The sequence below is a fragment of the Hydra vulgaris genome, chromosome 09, assembly GCF_038396675.1.
Source record: "Hydra vulgaris chromosome 09, alternate assembly HydraT2T_AEP".
Classification (NCBI taxonomy): domain Eukaryota; kingdom Metazoa; phylum Cnidaria; class Hydrozoa; order Anthoathecata; family Hydridae; genus Hydra; species Hydra vulgaris.
Window position 1 is genome coordinate 56,170,862 of NC_088928.1, and position 24,633 is coordinate 56,195,494.

General features: G+C 27.9%; 1 protein-coding gene across 2 annotated transcripts in view; it reads left to right on the top strand.

The window, feature by feature from the left end:
* Nucleotides 1–7,817: 7,817 nt before the first annotated feature.
* The window catches only part of LOC100214375 (LDLR chaperone boca), a 28,135-nt gene continuing 11,319 nt past the window's right edge, over nucleotides 7,818–24,633 (top strand). For both annotated transcript variants that reach the window (XM_065806110.1, XM_065806111.1), the window contains exons 1-2: nucleotides 7,818–8,017; nucleotides 21,878–22,122. In XM_065806110.1, the coding sequence (XP_065662182.1) occupies nucleotides 7,853–8,017; nucleotides 21,878–22,122 (410 nt within the window). In that variant the 5' untranslated portion in view covers nucleotides 7,818–7,852. The remainder of the gene's footprint in view (nucleotides 8,018–21,877; nucleotides 22,123–24,633) is intronic.

Below are 24,633 nucleotides of genomic sequence, written 5' to 3' on the forward strand. Positions count from 1 at the left end.
GGCACTAACTTCGGTTTAGTGACATTTGGTGACATTGGTTGAGCGATGTTGAGAAGACGTTGTTTCGACTTTCTTTCCTAGATCATTGTATCCAAAAGTTCTCGTCTTTTCAGTATCATCTATGTATACTTAATCATTAAATATTTATAAAATCAAGTTACACCAAGTTTTAATGTTCATGTACAAAACAAATATGGGACTCTCCTTAATTATTTCAATTCTATTTTGACAAAGTAGTTCGTAAATTTCCGACAAAATATTTAGATAATAACTACATTGCCCCTATATATACAATTCAAAACTAATTACAAACTCAATTTAATATTGTGGACATTCGACATTGTGGAAAAAGTTTTTTAAGATTGTAAATACATAAAAAAACTAGAATAGAACATATCATTTATTATTTTATTAATAAGTATTATTTTCTATTCTTTTTTTTTTTTGGTGTTATTACTTATGGGTTATAATATATATGAGTATTTTTTTTTAATGTTATTACTTATGGGTTTTATATATTTGATTTTCTTTTTTAGTGTTATTACTCATGGGTTTTAAAATGTTTGATTTTTTTTTTTTCAGTATTATTACTTATGGGTTTTAATATATTTGATTTTTTTTTTTAGTGTTATTACTTATGGGTTATAATATATTTGATTATTTTTTTTAATGTTATTACTTATGGGTTTTAATATATTTTATTTATGGTTTTAATATATTTGATTTTTTTTTTTAGTGTTATTACTCATGGGTTTTTAAATGTTTGATTTTTTTTTTTCAGTGTTATTACTTATTGGTTTCAATATATATATATATATATATATTTTTTTTTTTTTTAGTGTTATTACTTATGGGTTTTTTATTTGATTATAAATCGGATATATTAAACCTTCTTTTAATCTAAATTCAATAAAATAAGTCACTGAATGTAGTAGCGTGTTTTTTTATTTGTGGAAATAGAATTAACTCAAAATTTTCAATTATGTGACTTACTGCGTTTTGTATATGGGTTCCTCACATATAATACAGTTTATGTAAATAAAGTTTCATCTTTAGTTTTTCCTATTTTTTATTAAATATTACTTTTTACATGAATATTATTCTTGAAATTTTTCATAAACTAATTGGTATTTATTTTACTTTTATATTTTTCAATAAATAATTTGGGAAGCATCTATTACGGTTTCGTAATAAGGCTTTTAACTTGCATTTACCTTTATATTTACACGTTTGCTTTTTACCTTTTTATATTGAATTTTTCATGTATTTAATTTTATCTCTATAAGCTTATCGCTTATCTTTTTAATGAGAAATAAGTTCAATATCACCTCATGGCGTAATAATGGTAATAATGGGGACTTTTTATATGTGAATTAATCAGTAAACCTGTGTAAGTGCAAAAGTGTAAACACAAATACGAATTTTATATAAATGTAATAATTGCAAATGATTATTTATAGATAGTCGTTTGCATTTATTGCATTTAGCTAGGTATACCTAACTAACATTCTATAGCAGAGCTTCAATGGATGTAGATAAGCATTTTTAGCGGTCCACTTTAACCAGTAAACATTCTATAGCGGAATTTCAGTGAACCTATATAGACAATTTGACTGGTTAATTATAGTTTTGCTCATCGGTTACTTAGTGGACCATTAGCGGTAGCTCCCAAAAGTAGCTAGCCTATGACTAGCCACATTATCACAAGTTGAAAGTTTATCAGCTGGTCACTTATAATGGATGCCACTAATGGTCCACTAAGTAACTGATGAGCAAAAACCGAATGAACCGCTTAAAATGCTTATATAAATCAACAATGTTTTTTGGGTTGTTTTGCTATTAGTTACTTAATGAACCATTAGTAGCAGCCGCCAAATATAGGTAGCCAATGACTACCTGCATATCACATTTTGGAAAGTTAACAGCTAGCCACTTAATACTCCACTTTTAACACCCGCTATTAATACTCCACTTTGGTGGAGTATTAATAGCGGGTGCTATTAATACTCCACCAAGTAACTGATGAACGAAACTCCAATGAACCGCTCAAAATGCTTATATAGGTCCACTAAAAATCCACTACAAAAATGTTTGCTAGGCATATTTATGTCTTGGTTTTGCAAACTATACAAAAAAACGGCTTTTAATCCCAAAAACCCGGTATTGTCCGATATCAATCCCAGGATTCTCGGTAAGATAGGAAAAAAACAAAGCAAAAGTATATAAAAATAACAACAAACTACGCGTAGCAATAGAATAATTTATATTTAGTATAAAAATTAGTGTTGTTATTGACTTTGACTAAATCGACTAAAAGTCGACTCGTCAAATGCCGAAATTAGTCGACTTTGAAAAATCAAATAGTCGATTTAATCAACAATGGACTTCCTACTAATCGACTAAAAGTCAATTTAGTTGACTAAAAATCCTTATATCTTTTTATTCGATTTAACTTTTCAATCTCTAATTTTTTGTTTGTTCATTTAATAATGATTGTTATTAAATGAACCAAAAAACTAGGTAGTAGTTGATAATTACAACCTAGTTTTTTGTTTACTTTCTTAAAATTTTATCTAATTCATGGCATGTTAGCGTTATTTATACCTAATTACATAATTTCTATGTATTTCATTCATAATTTTTTTTTTTTTTGTATACTCAATGCTTGTGAATTTCATAAACACATTCATACGCTCCATGCTGGCTATGGGCCCTGGGGAAAAAGTAGGTTGCGAAGCTCCAAAATGTAAATCTTATCTATACAATCACTTTGCAAATACAATTGTAATGACTTTTTGATATATAGTAAGTATTTAAGGCGTTACCTAAATCATTGGGGTCTGGGAAAAGACTTCCCGTTGTCAGAGCAGTTCTTCTCTCCTCCATTATTATTTAAATAGTTTAATATTAAAAAATAGAAAGCGAATATAAATTAATTTATTATTTTTATTACAATTTATTTCAAAAAAATTAATTATTCCTATACTTCGACTAAATCGACTTTTAGTCGACTTAATCGCTTTTAAAAATGTGTTAGTCAATTTTAGTCGACTTCAAAAATTACGTTATTCGATTTAGTCGACAGTAGTATTATTTAATAGTCATAACAACATTAATAAAGATACAGAAAATAAATATGTGTTTTCTGTTGTAGGGTAGACCGGAGCGATTTTGCTACGAGGGCGATTTCGCCACTTTTAATATTTCAACAAAAAGATGTTATTTTGAGAGGTGGCCGGTTCTAGACAAAAATTCAGGAAAGTCTTTCTAGGAAAGAAACATGAAAATTCTTGAAGAAATTTTAAAAACGTGCTAGCAAAGAAATTTTAAGAAAGAATTTGCGCGCAATTTGATAATTACAGTTATGATTTTTAATTGAATAAATGTTAAATAAGTATAATCTAATTCTAACAAAATCTTTGTGAAATAATAAAGATTATCTGAAATTTCTGAATCATTCATCAGTGATTCACTTTTATTATAAATGGTAATTCTGTCCTAGCAAGTTTTTTTGGATTAATGAAATAAAATTCTGTCGTAGAAAGTTTTTTAGATTTATGGTATATATTTAAATAGGCTTTTGTTCAAGTAGAATATTGTGGGGTGATTTCGCCACAGAATGATAAAATAGTGCCACAGTTAAAAAAATAATAATAATGTACAATATTTTTGTCTTCTAAACAATATTTAATAATAATATTTATTATTATACAATTATTTATCAAACAATTTTATAAAGTCATGGAAATATTTCAGGAATTATAGTAAGATAAATTTATTAGAAGTATTTTGAAGATATAATAACTCTTTAGTTTTAAGATATACATTTAAAGTTATAGTACTTTATAATTTAAGTTAAAAATATTTTTCTGAAGTTTTCTTAAAATTTTGTATTAGAAAATAACATTTGTTCCAATTGAATGCATTTCTTATATTTGTATTTCTTGTCATTAAATGCTCACCATCGCTGATTGTTTATAGCCACTATATCTGTTATCATGTTTAAAGTACACCATTATAAAATGCAAGCATCGATATTTAAAAAGATAGTTATTATGCCAATCGGTAATAACTGAAAATACTTCTACACTTGTGACTCTAAAACAGTATACCTTAAATCCAAAGACTGGCCTTGTAAACGCATCACCTAATGTTATTTATTTATGCAAGTTGGCTAAAACAGAATTCAGATTATTAGAGCAAACAGATAGTTTAAATAAAAGGAATATAATAGAAATATTAGTGACCAAATGTTTGCGTACTATGCACAAATCTGTTTTTAGTTATTTGCATGATCATATATTTGATGAAGAATCTTAAGGTAATCATATAAATCTTTAGTCAAAATTATTCTTGCTAAATAATTAAAGATACGATTGCACCATAAAGCTGACTCGATCAACGATTTACGACAAAATAAACGTATACGAAGTGTATTAACAAAGCAAATGTATAATAAAACATTTAAAATTGTATTAACTGTTACGTTTTCTATTCTAAGAAATAAAGAATTCATTAAAAGTTGATAGAAATAATAAATTTAACATTATTTAAAAAAATAATGTTTACTACAAAATTTTACATTTAACGTTTTCTTAAAGCTTTATTTCGTTTCTATCGCGTTTTCTTTTGCCCAAACGCGCTTAAAGATGTTTGCTTTAAAATATTTAACTTACGGCGTGTATATCAGTTTATATGGTCGAATGTTTCGAAACGCAAAATATAACGTTAAATCAACGTAAAATATTACGCTATTCCGATTTAAAATACAACGTTAGGCCAACGTTGTTTTTTGGTTATTGGCGACGTTGCATTTGTAACCGAAATGATATAAAAACAACGTTGACGGTCGATGTTGGGCCAACGCAACGCTCAATATTGTTCTAACGTTTTATCAACGTATGTGTGCTGGCTGGATGCTCTAACTGGGGATTCAGAAACCAACCAACGTCAGTACACATAATTCTTTGGCATGTGGTAGAGTACGGAAAAAAGAAAAATTAAATTCATACAAAACGATTTATCAAATGAATAGCACCCGCGGTGTGGTGGTTAAATTTCTGGCGTCAGATTTAGAGGTTCATGGTTCAAAGCCGGCTCTAGTAATATATGCATAATTGGTAAGAAAGAAGGCGTGAATTTTTTAGCTAGATACTATTGCGCGGTGCTCTGTGGTAAGACCGTTAGGGCTTGCTAAATAACTAATAAAAATAAAAAATATATAATTGAAAAAAAACATTAAAAAAATGTAAATAAAATATATATAAAAAAAAAAATTGGAAGAGCAAATCGGAGTTCGTGGCTGAAAGAAAGGTTTTTTTGAATTCGGACGAATGGACGTATCTTTGAAAATGTTGTTATAGGAATATTAACGTTCACAGACAAAGTTCTTAGATCTGAAGTTTAGGTTTAGTACGAATGACTGGTTTAATGTCAGCAGAAAAGTGCATCAAACTATTAAAAAAAAAACCTCCACGACCATAGATTTACGCAACGACATTGTGGCTATAATGATAGATGGACATTGGAAAATTGCTGGTTGCTAATCAACAGTTTTGTTTTGCCTGCGGTCTGCAGTTTGCAGTAATTGATATTACTAATAAAGGAGAGAACTCGTTACAAGTTATAAAGGTTAAATTTGGAAAATAACTGTCTTTAATAAACCTTCTATGTTGATGTTAAAAAGTTTTACAAAGTAAAAAATTGTATATAATAATCATAAATTAATAACTATCCGTCCAAAATAACATTATAAATCACATTATAAAGTAACAATTATTTGAGCTTATTACTTTTATTAGTTTTCATAAAAGCAACGTTTTAAGCACTTTTCTGCTGAGTTTCTAAAGTGTTTACAGCCGACACGGTATTAACTTTATGTTTATCAAATTTAAATAAGCTGACAATTAAATATTGAATAGGGGAAAGGCGCCTATGATGGCATACTTAACTTTGAAGCTTCATTATTCAGTATCCTGAAGACCAATAATAAAATTTTTGATATGTATACATTACTTATTACATCTAGAACAATAATTACCCTGGGAGTTTTCATCAGTTTTATTTTTTTCATAAGTTATTCTTATTGTAAAAAAAGCACAAGTATGCCATCATAGGCAACCACTGCTCCTATGATGGCATAGGGGAGGATGGGGCTAGTTAGGATCGAGGGTAACTTAATGATTTCATTTAACCTTAGAGTCTTCCCTCAGAAAAGCCAGAAATTACTCGAAATCATCCTAATTTACCAAAGTTTTACAATTTACCAGCATTGTAAAACTTTGTGCATGCGCATATGATATATTGCGTTTTACGTATTTTTTGGATCAAAAAAAAATTTTGGAGCATCGCTTTCTTTTAACTTTACTTTAAAATAAGTTTTTCTTATAAAAAAAAAGTTTACCCAACTCGTCAATATTTCAACACCCCCAACTCGTCAGTATGCCATCATGGGTAAAAGTCATCATTTTCATTAATACAAGCTGTGTCTGCTTTGTTCAAAAGATAAAATTAAAGTAACTATTCCACTAAAGGCACAAAAATTGAAAATAAAATACATGAAAATTTCCTTTCCGTACAGTTAATAGTAAAATCACAATCTTAAATATATGTAGGAAATAAAACTACAACAGCACGTCCCAAAATCGATTTTTGTTGATTATAAAAACAATATTTGTGCACAAGGGACGTTTTTTTCACTAAAACTAATGTAAAGTCAGTATAGTCATGTAGGTCTAATCATTTTTTTATCAAAACCAATTTTAATGGAAATATGACCGTTATGCCATCATAGGCGCTATGCCATCATAGGCGCCTTTCCCCTACATTTTTAATGGATCGTATACATGAACGCCAAACTGATATGAGTCGAGGAAAAAACAATTACAGTGTCTTCTTTATTTAAAATTTGAAAACTTTTAGTAGAATTGGTCAAAAGATTAAATACTTCATATCCTGTTTTAGTACAAGTACAAGATACAACAGATTTGACTACGAAACCTGAAACGGTACCTAAATCCGTCATAAATCGTTTAAGCATTGAAAAGAAACTTAAAGTGTTACTAAAGGCATTACCAATGCAACCAGTTTGATATGATATGTTCTTATCAAAAATACAATGACCTTATCTGAAAATGGCAGTACACGAAGTGATTATTTCATGTAGCCGTGGCGCAGTGTTCTGACTCAGAACTAAAAGAGTTCTGACTTAGAACTAAAAGATCCAAAGTTCGATGCCTGCTCTAGCCAGAATAGCGACATTGGTTAGAAAGAAGGCGTGAACTTTCTAGGTAAATACTTTTCAACTATGTTCTCTGATAAGACCGTAAGGACTTCTTTGAGCACCTTAATAACCACAAAAAAAATTGTTTAAAAAGAGCTTATTTATTTCTAATGACCGGGAAACCGACAAGGATTGATACTGAGCAGAATTTTTTTTCCACTGTACTGTTCAGTACAACGTTTAGTCAATAAAACCTCGGGCGCGTCTTGCTCCCTGAAGTCATATTTCAAAGTACATAAAGCATAATGAACTTCTTTATTTCTGTCATCATTTTCATACTATTCTTCCAGCAATTTAAATTTATTTTGTTTAATAAATAAATTTTAATTTTAAATTATAACTTTTTTTTGTGGTTATTATTATGAAGATATTGTAAAACATTTTGTTATAATCACGGGACTGATCATTTGAGATCCTTCAGGATTGAAAATGAGATTTTCCTAATTGCCCGTCTTGATTTAACTTGTAAAGTGGTTTCACTACGTTTGACGGTTTACGATTAGCTTATTAAATTTAGACAAACTTAAAGCAGAAAAGTTATTGCGCTTTAGTTGAAAAAATATACAAAAAATGACGCGATATAATCATTTACAATTTCTTTTTAAATTGTTTTTGCTGTTTAATATTTTAATAGTAGCTTCTTCTAAAGATAGTAAACAAAAAGTTAATAAAATTGGAAAAAATGTAGCTGATTACAACGATGTTGATGTTGAAAAACTTCTCGATCAGTGGAATGTAAGTAAAAATAACTATATATATTTAATGTAAATATTTTGTATTTTAATCTTACCTCTAAAGTGGCTCTATTTGCTAATAACACATTTATATACTCTAGTCGTCATCAATTTTCGACTGCTTAAAGCAGTAAGCTGATCTTAAATATTATCTGTTTTTTTTTAAAACTTAAAGCTTGCAGTGGCTGGTGAATTTTGGCTCAAACAAAACTCAGTTGTATTTTCACCTAAATAAAATTCGATTATTAATAGTTATAGTAATATTGTAGATATTCCTATAATAATGAATTTCAACACTTTTACTAAATCTTCTGCTTTTTCTTCTTGTATTATTCTTTGCAACTGGCTTGAAAACCATATATACAATCCATTGCAAAGTTAGCATCTTAAGTTTGCCTCACTTTTTTGTGCTTACCAATTTTTAACTCCTGATTCCATTTTCTATCTGCAGACAATTCCAAAAAACATTTAGGAAATGTAATCATGAATCTTAAAATTCGCTGATTTTTTTAACCAAACACCTCCAAATCTAGTCTAACCTCCAAAGTCTAGTCTAATTTCAAAGGGTATGCTTTAACTTAAACATATTTGGGGTATAGAATCTAATAAAGGAAATTAAAACATTTAAAATAAAACATAAAAATCAAAATTTATACATTAATTATTTTACTGGGAGAAGTTGGAAGAACAAAAATGCTGATGTAGCTCAATTTTTTATAGAAGTTGTCCTGAGTAGTTTAGTTAGAGTTATTACAAAGAATTGGAATATAGGCTTTTCTAAATAAGAAAAAAAACATTGTGAATTGAATGCAAATTTATTACTTATAAAATATGAATTTTGAAAAATCAAAAGAAGGTAGTAATAGGACAGTTATGCAACTGAAACAGTTGATCATATTAAATTGTTTCTTTAGCTGTTGTTGATTTGTTGTTACTATTTTCTAGCTAATTTTATAAAATCTGATCCAAAAGTTTAAACATTTACTATAACTTCACTAGAATGAGTAAAAATATAAAAATGCTGAAAACTCAATTTTTATATATTTTGTCTAGAAATTTTCCTGAATGACTAAGTTAACCTTATAAAATTATATTGTAAAGTGATCTTTTTGTATAATATATAATTTGACAATATTCTTAATGAAGAATTAACTTAAAACTTATGGTAAAATGAATATAAATTTAAGTAATTGCAACATTAAAAAAAAAATTGTTTTATGTATGAAAAATATTTTCTATTATTATTAAAAGATGATTAATGATCAGGGTTGTCAAAAAAACCTAACCTAAAAAAAAATGCACCCTAAAAAACTCAAAAAACCCCACTTAAACACAACAAATATGTCTGATTTTAGCTTCTATAAATGCTTTATTATAAACAAATTGCAAGTTTTATACTGTAAATGCTCTTGCAAACACTGTATTTATATACAAAATAGTATTTAGAATATAATTTTTAGTTTGAACTCCTTACAGAACAATCCAAAATCCAGTCAATCATTTTTTGTAGCACTTTGGTAATTTATTAATTTATAAACAAATTAGTTAAATGTCTATAAAGATAAATAAAATTGTTCTATTAACTAAATTTTAAAACACAGGAGGTAATTAGTTATTTTATATCTTTAAACTCCTCTCAAACGCCTATATGTCTGAACAAGCGCTTTAGATCTGTCATTTTATATTGGTATCTGATCTTTATTTTGTCAAGTTTATGTTATAAACTTGACAAAATAATTGTCAAGTTTATGTTGTAAAAATTGTTACACTTTATTCACGGTCTGAAAGTGGTAAGTTGACAGGTAAAAAAATTATGCTACAATTCACTAGAATGTAGACTTGTCCTTTCGAAGTGTTACTACCTTAAAACAAAATACATAAGTTATGTGGGTTCAAGCTCGCAAGATGTTCACTTATTTGATAAGAGAACATGTTGGAAACTTGTATGCACTCACAAGGACAGGGATTTTTGATAAAAGCAATACTCATGCTCATCTGTCTCCAGGTTTAAAAGTTTTATATCAGCTGCAAGTTTACAACATCTACCCTCAACAGGGGTGACTATAAACAGCAGGGTGAAAATGAAAATCAAATCCAAATTTACTAAAAGGTGAAGAAACATACACATTAGAGCCACACATTGTTTTATTTTGATTCAGTTGTTTTGAATATAATATAAAGAAGCTAATTATTGGCTGCGCAAACAATTTGCCTTTTTCAGCTTTTTTCTATCGCATATAAACAGTTTAGGCAGTTAAGTGACTTATTAAGCCATCTTAAGAACCACGTAACAAAACAACATAAAAGTTACTACACATCAACTTTATGTACATATTGTTCAAATAAAATCTTTATAAAATTTAGGGTGTAGCTTGTCTGTATCTATTTACTTGTTTATTTAAAATAAATTTTTTATCAAGATTTTAAGTTTTTGGCTAATTTTAGGAAGTTTGCCTTAAAATTACAAACGAAAGGTAAATATCTGACGTTATAAAACAAGTTACATGCAGACCTAGAAACAGCTTTAAGGAGTCTTCCACAAATTACGTCACCTAATTTTTGACCATTTTAGATCCCTCCCCCCTTGTCACAACATTGTAACTATTTTAGTAACAAGTTTCATATAAGTCATCACAAAACCACCAACTCCCCCCCTCCCTCCCTCTCCTAAAGTGTGACTTAATTTATGGACAACCCCTAAATAAAGTATTGATCAGGACTAGGAAGTTACCATGAGACTTTTTGCTAATTCTAATATAAAAAGTATTATAAAAATTAATACTTTTTATATTACAATTTATACTTACATTTACTATTTATTAAATACTGGCATATATATATATATATATATATATATATATATATATATATATATATATATATATATATATATATATATATATATATATATATATATATACAGGGCTTGTGATGAAGAAAATCGTCAAGCGTGTTATATCGCGCTCGTAAAATTAGAATATGTTTTCATCGAGTGTGATTAAGTGCGCTCGAGATAACGTCGGCGAGCGCGACCGTGAAAATTACTGAAGGTGATGCTCATAAAAAGCTTTTTATTTTTTATTTATTTTTTTATTTGTTACATAATTCTTTCGTCAAAAAATGTTTGAATTAGTATCACACTCATGAAACTACTTCAACGAAGTAGATATTTATACTTCCAAACTTCTTGTATATTGTCAGTCGCGACTTTATTTTTAACTATTTATGTTACAAAAAAATAATATCAAACAAAAACGCAACTTCTTATTGATTTAAGTATTGAAGTATAATTTAGTGACTTAGTTTTGCTTCGTTGTTTTGATATATGTATTTTAAAATAATACGCAGTAAACTTAATTAACAGTTAATGGTTTTTATATTTCTTGATATTTTTTATTCAAATTAATTATTTTATTTTTTTCTAAAATTTCTTTTTTAAATTACAATTTTTTATCTTAAAAAAATAACACAAGAATAATTTGAAATAATAATAAATAAGAATAATAACTTTCCATTTAATAAATATTGATGTCATTACTTTATTTCCTTTTCGAATGTCCTTGATTGCGAACATTCTAAACGACAGAATCGTTTTAAATTTGAGTTGCAATAAATAATAGTTAATAAAAAACCTATACTATGAACAAAAACTAATTTTAAAAATTACTCTATTATTAATATTTATTTTTATTATAAACGGTGTGTGGAATATTACAAACAATAAATCAAATAAATCTTACTTGATATTTTCACAAGATTAAAAATACTCTGCAGTTTCAATTTTCTTATAATGGTTTTCTAATTTTCTATTCTTATTTTATTTGCGCATTTTTGTATTCACATTGTGTTTCCACGTGCACATTCCATTATTGAAATTAGCGATTATAACGACTTTAAACTGCTCATTCATTACGTTAGTGCAAAAGAGAACGACGTTGTGCTTTTTATATTTTATATCAGTGCTTTGATAACAGAACATCTTTAATAAAAAATCTTTTTTAAATATTTTATGAAAATAAAAAAATAATCCTGAACTATTGGACGAGCGTTATTTTATACGCTCGTTATAAGCTGAACGCGCGTTGTTTATCGCGCCTAGAACGTTTGAAAAGACCGTTTACGGGCGCATTTTACGAGCGGAGCGCGATCGCGCTCGCTTCATCACAAGCCCTGTATATATATATGTATATATATATATATATATATTTTTAAACTCTAATTTAATTTCAACAAGATTGCAAGCAACCACTATTAAGTTATGAGTTACATTAAGAGATTTATAGAGATTAGGGTAAAATATTAGAAACGATTAGGTCTTCAGACCTAAAAAGTTGTAGGTTGTATAAAAAAGGAAAACATGAAGATGGGTAAGAGTTATAAGGTTTTTTTGATGTGCAAGGAAAAAAACTGGATTAATAAAAGTTTTTATAGAAGAAGGGACAGATAAAGTAAAAGGATGCAACTTGTTGAATAAGAAACAAACAAGAATGAGCTTTGGTTTATTGTAATAGAGATGATAGCTTGTTTGAGCATTGACTATGATAGTATTTGTAAGAAAGAAAGTAATGCAACTTTACAACAATGGGTGAGTGGATTTTGTCTGAGAGTAAGAGGTTTGTTATTTGTCAATATAGGAATGCCAACAATATTAGAATGGTTTTTTGCAGTAAAAAAAATGAGTTTTTATTGTCTAACAAAAGTTGTGGATTTTAAGTGCAGAATTTAAATCTACAAGACACTGCAAGCCTTCAACTGTTAAAGAGGAGAAATCAAATTAAAAACTGGCTTCTTGTTCTAATATAGGAGCAATAGTAGAACCTTGTAGTACCCTTAAAGTTACTTGAAATGAAGAAGAGTGTAGGCCTTCAATAGAAACTTTAATACTGCAGTTAGAAAGAAATAATTTAATAATCTCAAAAACTTTATATAAAGAAACTAATTATAGAGTGAAGACTAATCGTAGGATAGTATTTTGGATAGAGTTTTAAAAAATTGAAACGACTTATTTAGCACTTTTTTAAAGTTTAGCAAAAATTGAAAAGAGTTCTGGAGAACACTTTTTTAAAACTATGATGGAAATCTTGTCTGAAGCGCAAACTGTAGAAGTGTTTAATTGAGAATTAATTTTAGCATCAGAAGACAGAGTGATTTGGATGTTTAACAATAGGTTAATCTGTTTAACTGGCAGAAAAAGTATGGCCATTATGGCATCTTGAAATAATAAAAGGACATTTGTTTTAAAGTGATATTTTCTTTTAAAAAATATGAAAAAAATTGATTACTGTTTAACTGCTCAAGGTGGTGAAAAATGTGGAGTAGAATGAGGATTGACTTAAAATTGAAGAGAAGGCATGAAAGCTTTCAAACTTTTATTCCAGAAGGAATAAAAGCTTCCAAGATGCACTTTATGCATGCATATTATGGATATAAACATATGTTTGCTATTTATTTAGATGCTGACATACATTATCCTTTCATATTTATATAAACTTTAATATTTCTATGGTATAGTATTTGCCAAAAGAGAAGATGATCAGATGGATGTGTGGTAAGACTCTAACAAGACAAGAAAAGTAGGCATAATCTTAGACAAATTAGAAAAAAATGAAAGGAAAAGAGGAACGGTAAAACCTGATGATAATGACGATGATTATGATGATGATGACAGTGGTGTACCCTCCGGTTTTTTCCCTGTTGCCCTGCGGGCGACTGAAACAATTTTTATTTCTTATTTGAGTTTTACGCTATAATAAGCAGTAATTCGATGTAAAAGTTTTTTTTGTATTTTTTCTCGGGTAAAAATACTGAAGAAAAAAAATTTAAACATTTGACTACTAAAGTAAACTAAAATACATCTAAAAAGAAATGGCTTATTTAAAAATAAATTAATTAATTTATTAATTAAATTAATTAAAGATGTGTTGTCATTTTTTTCCTAGTTGATATCTGTATGATTTTAATGTTTTAAACATTTTTCATCATACTAAGACTTTTTTTTTTTAAATTTCCACATGCATAGTAGATTGTGTTCTAATGATTTTTCAAGTGCATCTTGATAATGTTTTTAATTTTGTTAATTTTATTTGACAAAGTTAAAATAAAAATTTATTTATTACTAATGAAAAACAAAAGAGATTCAGTGTTATTAATGAATAAAATGCAACTATAAGGTTAAAAAAATGATACAATAGCATTTGGAAATGTAAGAAAATATAATTTTAAAACTCATTTTAAATTGAGAAGCAGCGTGCTTCAAAATGCAACAACAATGTTTAAAAAAACAGTACAGTTACACTTTGAAATATTAAATTGCGTGTTGGCTTCTTTTTATTAAGTTTAGTGAAATTATACAATGCACCATAGTGTACTCATTGTTAAACTACTGTAAATGCTTTTTAAAGTTTTCTTTTAAATAATCGCAAGGAATAAAATCAAAATATGGTTTTATTAATAAACACACTTTTGTAAGTAATACACTGTGTGGTCCCGCCGAGCTACTGACATGCATTTTTTTTTTATTTCAATTGCCCTTGGAGAAAACGAGTTGCCCTGTGCCACCGGACGACCATGAGGGTACACCCCTGGATAATGATGATCATGATGATAATGATGATGATAATCATCATTATCATCATGATCAATATGCATTTAAATACAATATATAACATGAATTTTGAATTAGAAAAATATACTTTAGGATGTATAAATGTTTATGCAGCCCCAGTCACATACCTGACCCCGACCCTGGCCTTGGTCAAATATCAACCCCGGTCGATTACTAATCAGGACTTTTATAAATTTATAGACTACATGTTGTAAACTTGTGCAAACTAGTTTTTGAATTAACATGTTGAACATGTTAGTTTAAAAAAAATTGGCAGCATTTATATTGTCTTACCAACTTTAAATAACTTAGTGGACATAATAATTTTTATTGCGGTTATTCTTAGTCAAAAGTGTTCTGAACATGTTTTTATTTAAATGCAATCAATCAACATCATTTATAGTTAAAGGAGTCCCCTTGAGCACCATTGATATGTGATAGTATCTTTATTGTGGGTCACAATCAAGAGGTTGAGACTTTAATCTATCCTGAGCCCTTTGAAATTACTGTGCTCAATCTGTTTTCTGCACAACCCCCTTGTTTAAAACTGTTAGTGTTTGAGTTAAGGATTGAGAATATTAAAAAAAATAAGTACTCCCATGATTGTAGTAGACACTGGAGCAATGGGGGAGGTGAATTTATAAAAAACCCAAAAAAAACCATTTGGGTTAGGTTTTTCTAAAAAATTCTTGGTTTTTTCCCAGACATAAATCTCAAGCAATCCAGATTTGCAATATGACTTCAGGAAACACAATGCACCCAAAGAATTATCTCCAAGTATAAGTGAGAGATAAAGTCAATATATTATCAGAACAAGCAGGTTTTAGGATTTTTATATTTATATTAAGTAATCTAAATCTTGTATCTTTTCTCAGAAGTTAGGCTAAAGAGCCTTTTATAAAATTCTCAACAGTGTCATTGATAAAGGTAAGTTGAACATTCTATCTCTAATTCCTCGTCTGATCTTGTTACCTCTCCTAAAGATAAGACAAAACTATTTGCAAAGACTTTTCTTCTAATTCAATTCTTAAATCCAATCGTCATACTTTTCCTGTCATTCTAGTTAAATAGGGTAATCTATTGTTAGACATCCAAATCATTCTAGCTTCCATTGCTAATGTCACTTCTCAATTGTAGTCCAGTTAACACTCCTGTCATAGAATTAAAAAATTGTTGTCTAGAACTCTCTCCAACTCTCTCTAAACTATTTAAAGAATAATATTTTATATAGATAGAGACCTAAAATGATTTTGAATGATTTCAAATTAAAATTAATTACAACTTTCAAATAACATAAATTAACTTTTAACAATGTAAATATAGACACAGAGTAAATTTACATTTACTTGTGTTTCACTTTTCTGTTAATCAACAAAATTTCATAACAAAGGGCTGATATGGTGTATCTGGAAAAGTTTTTAAGACTATTAAATCATTTGTTTCTAACTAGAGTATTAAAATCATCCTCGAAGACCAACACTCTTCTTCACTTCCAGTAACTTCTGGGATACTGCAAGGTACTATAGGTCCTGTATTGTTTCTTATTTACATTAATGATCTACCGACACATAAAGTGGCTTTAATCGGTGACAACTCATCTTTATACTCTTGTCTTGGCAAAAAGTCTTTTTTTATCAATCACATATAACAGGCAGGCGATCTTGAATCTGTTCTCTCTTCTGTAACAGCTTCCGGCTTGCAGTGAATTTTAACTCTAACAAAACTCAGTTATTTACTGCAAAGAACTAATGCAATTTTGTTGACATTCCTATAATTATAAATTGGCAACCCTCTCACTAAGAGTCCTCTTCTTTATATTGTCTTGAATTATCATTCACTACTTACCTATCATGGAAACCATATATACAATCCATTATAAAGTTAGAATCTTCTAAGATTGCTTCTCTTTATTGTGCTTGCCATTTTCTTACTCTTTAATCCATTACCTACCTCTACTAATCTATTATTCGTCCCTGTATAGAATACTGCTGTTAAGATATTCTTTTTGCTCTAGACATGGCCCAAAAACGCATTGTAATGTAGTTGGACCTACTCTATCTGCCAAGCTTGAAACTTTCTCCCTTTGTTGTAATGTTGCATCTCTTTTTCTTTTCAACAAATTCTACCATGGTCTCAAAGGAGTTGTCATCTCTAGTTCCATCAACTAAAACTCATTCTTGCTTGATTCGTCATTCAGCATATTCTCATCCTTTTTATTGTATTTGTCCCTTCATGCTCAAAAATTTTTTATTTTTCAAGTTTTTTTCTCACATCATTGCTTTGGAACTCTCTCCCCCTTTGTGTTTTCCTGACTCATACAACCTATAACTTTTCAAGTCTTCTGTCAAACTTTTCCTTGCTCTTTAAAACTATTCTTTGTTTTTTCGTAACTCCTAACTTAATAGTGGTACCTGTTGGGAGTAAATTAGTTTTTAAAAAAAAAGTCTAGTTGTCTTCTATTTTATTTTTTTTGACTAATAAGTTGATAAATATGAAATTCATGTTTTGTAGTTTGAATTTAAGAATCTATTTTCTTTCGAAAACTATGCTTGCATGCATGAAGTTTTTAAAGTATTAAACTTTCAAATACTTATTATTAGCAAATAATAAACTTCTATAACCACATAGTTGTTAAATATCTGTAAAATTATTTTCAGATTTGGCTAATAGAATATATAAGGCTTCAAATAAGTCAAACAGTAAATTCTAGTATTTTTTTATGCTGAAAATTTGTGCATAATTTATTTGAAATTTAAGTTAAACATTTTTTTCTTTTAATTCACCTCCCCAGGGCCATAATAGCCAATGCAGTCAAGAAGGCTACTTTAGTTGTGGTAACAACCCTCTCTCAACTATATAACTTTGAAACATGAAGCCTAATGAACAAGGCCATTGTTTGAAAAACAAGTTAAGCCTGGTACTACCAGTGACGTGGTGGTGATCAAACATATATTCAAGCAATAATAGTTTTATAGTCTTTTTGATCTAAAATCATCTTTCGAATAAACCTATGAAAAAAAATCATATTATAACTTTTATATGTTATTAATTTTTTGTTTATGAGCTTTTTTTATTTTGTTTCAGTTTAATTACGCAATCACTTTGCTTGCGTATATACATATACTTGTGTGTATCATTGTTTTAAAAGTTTTCAAAACTAAAAATAAATTGAGGTTACCACTATACACTAAACCAATTACACTACTCAAAAAGTTTCACTTTTTTTCTGTCCCTAGGTTGAAAGTATGTTTTCTTAACACATTAGGTCTAGAACAGAAAGATATTTGCTGTTATTCCAGAAAAACTTTGCTTCTGTGGCGGGGACAATGAAATTTGGAATATCAAGTGTTTTTGAGAAAATTCTCAATTTGCTTTCAATACCGACCTTCCTCCTATAATATTCCTGAACTGCTAGAGTTGTCCAGATGTTTCTACAATTCTTCCAAACACGCTAAAATGTTCCAGAACTTTCAAGAAACTCTCAGAACTTTCTAGAACGTTCTTGAATGTTCCCAAAGTAGCTGTACAAGTATAGGTGTACATGCACAGGTGTCTCAAACCAAGATTCCAATTCGTGTTATTACAGACTGAAAGGATAACGATTCGCAGTTGAAGAGAAGTTATTTATTTGATATGGCATTAAGAGTTTGTTTGCATCCAGCTGATTCATTCTGCTATATCTACAGACAATTCATAAAGACAAGAGTGAAAAAGTACTTTGTGGAAGCAAGTTCAAAATGTGCATACAAAGCATACTTCTGCGTGTCGGTTGGGGACCAAGACAAATCTTGCTTTAGATCTAGTTCATTTCAAGGAGTTATAATTTACAAAGTTTTGTCATAAGTCATGTACTATAGGCATATAGGTTTCAACTTGAAATCGTTAATTATTATAATTCTTATATATATTTTTTTCTGTTAAAGGTTAATACAGAGGAGAGAAACAAGCCATGAAGTTTGCTATACCGCCAATTTGGCAAGAGCTGACAGACTACTCAACCAACTGCTATTTCTGCATGGTAAACCCAAAAAATTGTTGCACCAGCAAAAATTCTGATATTCAGGCTCAAACAGTAGAACTTGGTTGATAAAAGTCTCTGATCAGAGGAAGCGGCATCAAAGATTCTCCAACTCCGGTCTATTCTAGGCTATATGTATTGCATGAAATACTATTGAATGGTGCCTATTCATAGACAGTTTATCTCGGAGCTTCAAAGCCATGTTGCTTTACACCCGTCTCTCCCGATGCCCCACTCTGTGCATCTCAAAGAGGACAACACCTGTGTCAAAATGTTGCTGAGTGCATTAAAGTATGGCGACTATGGATGGGAGGTCATCGGTGACTTCAAAATGGTATCATTCTTCATGGGTCATCAAGGTGGTTTCACGAAATTTCCTTGTTCCCTCTATCTCTATGACAGCCGTGACACTAAAGAGCATTATAGCGCAAAGGACTGCCATAACGGACTGAGTTTTTCTTTTGGGAAGAGCTGGTATATTCGTCAGACCACAGATCACGAAGTTCATAGAATGTGAGGATTTTTCAAAGCTGTTGAACAGGACAAAGAAAGTGGCTTGGAGCAGTTTTTGTTGCAATTGCTCAGAGCTACCTAGGTAAGAGTTGATGCAAACTCTCATAAAAAATTACGCCAAAATGGGACGCAGAATGTCTCTGAAAGTTCATATCCTTGATTCGCATCTTGATAAATTCAAGGAGAACACGGGCGCTTGCTCCGAGGAGCAAGGTGAGCGCATTCATCAAAATATATTGGACATTAAACGTTGTTACCAAGGACAGTATAATGAAAACATAATGGGGGACTAAATTTGGGGGCTATTGTTCTATTTTTACAAAAAAATGAGTTCTTTGTGCTGTTGTCATGTAAGCAAAGTTTGTGCTTAATGAAGTCATTTTTTCTTATACTTTAGACATAAGCAATTGAAATATAACACCTAGAAACCAGGAACAAAAATTGTGTTATATATATTGTTATTAATTGTGAGTTCAAATCATGTCAACTTTTGTCTTAAAAAGTTTATTATAAATATTATGATTATGATATTCGATAAAAAAACAGTTTTGTTGAAATTTCTGATTTTGTTATTCTTTTCATTTTTTTGGTACAAATCATTTATTTAATAATTTATACAATATGTGTTCCACAACAGAAAATATTAAAATATTCAATTTTCAATGTCTTTTTTGTCATCTTTAATGTAGGCACATAAAAGTTAAAAAAATATTTTTAATAACAAAGTTACTTTTTTTAAGTTGTTTTAATGGCTCTGAAAGTCATTACACTGTCCAATGTCATATAATAAAAAACACATTATTGTAAAATATTATTTTCACTGTGAATAATTTGGTAGTGGACAGGAAAGGCTTGCAATTGAACTCCAATTATGACCACGCAAGAAATTGCTTTTTTTTGAAAGCTTGACCACAGTTTTTTAGATTAAAAACGCGCTAAAAAAAAAACAGACATGAAAAAAATTATAAACAGGCTAAACTATATAAAAAAGAAAGAAATCATAGCAAAAGAGAAATTTGAAAAAAAATTAAAATCTATAGTTCTAAAAAAAATCTGCTATTATATATCTGAAAAACTAAAACTGTAATAGAAAATTGTAATAGAAGGTTGAATAACTCATTGTGTTGGTTCGACGAGTTTCTGATTTTTTTTAATATTAGGAGAATAGCAATTAAATCTTTTTTTTTATTATTAATGTCTAAATAAAAATATTTATTTTTATATATCAATCCAAACAAGAATGCGTAAACAAATAAAAAAATAATAATATAAATAATTTTAATTAAACATTAAAAAAAGTTAAAAGATTTTTTAAAATTCTCATAATACAAAAAGTTTCAGTTAATAACCTTTTCAAACCAATGCGATAGAACTATAAAACTTTTATCTTTTTTTAATGTTTTTATAATATTAGGCTAACTCTTTTAAATAAATAAAAAAATTTACATCTAATTATCGTTTAATAAAAAACTAACTTTATTTAAATTATCAAAAAGTACTTTAAAAATAAGTTTATTGAAATGCATTCTTTGTCGTTTTTGTTTATAAAATTAAGAATACAAATTGTTTAAAAAAAACAATTCATCATTTAAAAAAAACTTTTAAAGTAAAAAGTTTTATTTAATATTCCATAATAATTTTTTTTAATAACGTTTTAAAACTTTATTTAAAAACGTTTAAGTTTTAAAACTTTATTTAAACGTTTAAATTTTATTAGAAAGTTTACATAGTATAACAAAAAAAAAACTTTGTAATGTTTTCAATTATAAAATTTATGAATTTATCAAAAAGTTTATTAAAAGAGTCGTTTTCGTTGTTGTTTATAAAATTAATTGTTCAAATCGTTTTAAAAAACATTTATTCTCATCGTAAAAGATATGCTTTTTAACAATATAATATCTTTCTATAATTTAAATAAATGTCTTTTATAGCATACAATCTTTAAAAGCATAATTTAATTTATTTTACTCTAGAAATGAAACTGGCATCTTCAATTTATTATTGGTTAAATATTTTACTCTTTTTTTCAAGAAAATTTCCAGAAAATAATAAAAGAATTTTTGCAATTTTCATGTAACTTAAGTTAAAAAATTCATGATAAAGTTATGTTTTTCCAAAAGTTTTGTCTTAAAAGTAAAATTTTTTAATAATGTATGTGTTGATGTTAAATCTTATGTTTTACATTAAAAGTGTTGAATAAAGGTGCTAGTTAAAACACATTTTGAATTTATGTAACATAAGTTAAAACTTTATGAATTTATTTAAAAGTTTTGGTGCTTTTTTAAAAATAGTTTTATAATTTATATGACAAAGAATTATTATTTAAAGTTTTTTATTAATTTTTAAGAAAAAGCTGTTTTCATTTCAATAACTTTCATAAATTTTGATGAAAAGTTTCTAAGTAAGAGAGCGACTGATTATATGGATTAACTATGAAAGAATGGAATTTCAATTGCAATTCTTTTGTTTTATAACAAAAAATATGCCAATATAAAATGTGTAATAGGCACACATGGTTTAACTGAACTTAGTAATGACCTATAATGGGTTTGGCTACTTTTTCAACTGCCACAAGAAATAAACTCATCTTCTGTAAGTTCAAAAGTATTTTTTGTTGCAGAGATATGAGCTCATTTTGGAGAAAATTTTTCTTAATAATCAAAATTTCTGTTTTCAGGAATTAAAGTTGTTAATTTAGTTTTTAAATTTATAAAAAATGTGCTTAGGAAAATGATGAGGATGACGAAGATGAAGATACAGATGATCCTCGCTTAAAACCAAGGCCAAAAATCAATATGGAAGAGATTTTTAAAGCTGGCGGTAGTCAAGAAGAAATTTTAAAAGCATCGAAAAAAGGACAACCATTAATGATTTTTGCTAATGTTGCTGGAAATCCTTCACGTAAGGAGACAGAAACTGTTTCAGCTTTGTGGCAAACTAGTTTAAGAAATAATCAAATTCAAGTTCAAAGGTATGCTTTCGAATCTTAGTAAAGTATTAATGTAAACAATCTTTGTTTAACAAATAACAAAATTTGTTGATGAAAGTGGCCTCTTCAACCTGTAAAGTATTTTTTTTAATTATTTGCTAAAATGTTTCCAAATTTTTACAATTAATAAAAATCATAATCTGTAATAGGCTAACATTTGATGTTATATACTTAAAATAAAATAATTTTCATAAATGAAAAAGCTGAAATACTCTTATAAAACTCAGAAATATGCTTAAAAAACATCAATAAAATTATTTAATGATAAAATAAAAAATATGGTTTGTAACGGAGATTGTTTATATTGTTTGTGTTAGATTATCAAATTTATTAGCTATTATAGTATAATTAAGAGTAAGCTTTGAAATCAGCAAAAGATTTTTATAGATGCACATTTAAAAAAAGATAAACTTATAAAAAAAAAGGAATTTAGTCTATTTAGAAATATTTGTCAATTTAAGGGAAAAAGTAAGCTCTGCATTTGCCTCAATCTTGCTAATCAACCGAGTTGCTAATCAACCTTAAGTTTTGAAAAAGAGCTTTATTGGTCACCTAAACAATGTACAACAAATCCACAATCTGGGAAATTATCCATGTACAATATGTCAGGCTTGGTCAGGAGGCGGGTGTAATTGCACTCTATTCTTGACCACACAAATTATATTCAGTTAGGACAACAACATACAAATAGTTAGAACAAAAACATACAAATATATTAAAAAGTCTACTCACTAAATACATCAGTGGTTTTGTGAAGCAGTTCTGCTTTCTCTTCATAAATATATTTTACCTTTTTAGTTTAATCATTAAAGTTTGCTTTCTAATAATTTGATGCAGTAAATGACTTCTAGTATGCAAAAAATATAATTAAATCATAATTTACTTAAAATGTAATATTCCTTTTTTTATATTAATTTATAATTAATATAAAAAAAATTTATAATGGACTTGAGTAAAATATAAAGTTATTAAATGTATACAAAGTGTGCTGTTTAGATACTGATCATAATAGACCTCTGTTTCAGGGGTCTGGCACATTGTGGAATTTTTTTAAACATTATAAAGACTCTGCTAAACAAAAAGGTCATTATACAATTTTTATAGTACCGCAACGATTTAATTATTTCTTTTGTTTATCTTAAGAAGAATTGTTTTAAATATTTTAAACTTATATCATGTATTGCAAACTATGCAAAGCATAAAATGGTTATAAAAATACATTTACTTTTTTATTTATTATCAAATTCAACTACTGTTAGTTTTATTAGAATCTTGTTGAAACAAAACATAGACACTTAAATAAATAGTTATATTATACACTTTGATAAATTGAAGGTTTGTTTCTTTACTAAACAATCATTATTTACATCCTTTGTTACATTTTATAAGTGTTGCCTAATTTTGTAAAAATATTATAAAAGAGAGAAGTTTAAGAATATTTATTCTAAATGTAATTTATTTTGTGTTAGATGAGTTTTTTTTTTTCCTTAAGAACTCATTTTTTATTATAGTTAGTTTTTAGTAGTTGTCTCCCGTCAAGTTATGTTTTTTTTTGCGATTTTTGAAATGTTGCCAAAACATCTAAAAAGCTGTGGTCATGTTGTCGCAACTAAATATTATATGTGTGGTCAGATATAGAGTGTGATCGCACCTGTTTCCAGACCAAGCCTGATATGTTATGGCAATACTTTGATATTTTCAGTGGCGTGCTAGCTCCATAAAGTTCTTGCGAGGTTTTTCTAAAAAAGGCATATTCATTTGGGATATTACCATATATATAGGTACATACGTAATTTTTCTAAAAAGGTCTATTTATGCATGATTTTCCTGTATATACCATATGATTTAAAGGCCCATAAACATGTAAACGCAATGTTTTATAATAGCATGTAGTTTAGTATAAACTGATTAGCATTACATAGCATTTTAAAAAAAGCTGGTTTTCATCAGTATTGACAGGTAAAAAAATGTTAAAAATAGATCAAACTAAAAATTAAAAATGTTTAGAAGAACATAGAAAATTGCATGAAATTAAAATCATATTCTTTTTTTTTTTCCTTCAGTTTTTTAAAGTTATTTCTATACTTTAAAATCTCCTTTTTTTATATCATTTTACGTGATAATTTAAAATTTCAATAGAAAAACTTTAATTTTACGAGCAATATTTTTTAATACATAAAAAGAGATTTTTTTAAATTAAATAATTTCAGAATTGCGAGTTCTTATCTGACTGTCGCAATTGCTTTATTTAACCCTTGATGTGCTTTCTTTAATTTATTACAATTATTAAAAAAATTTTTGTAGCATGCTAATAAACATTTTTTACAATTATTTTTAAAGCTGATATTAGGTAATGTTTGCATTTTATTATGCAAAGTAATATACTAGCACTTAAAGTTTAACACTTTAAGTTTGATAATAATAAAATTTAATTAGTGAAAGCATAAAAAAAGTGAATAAGAATTTATTTGTTGGTCATTTAAAGAATGTAGT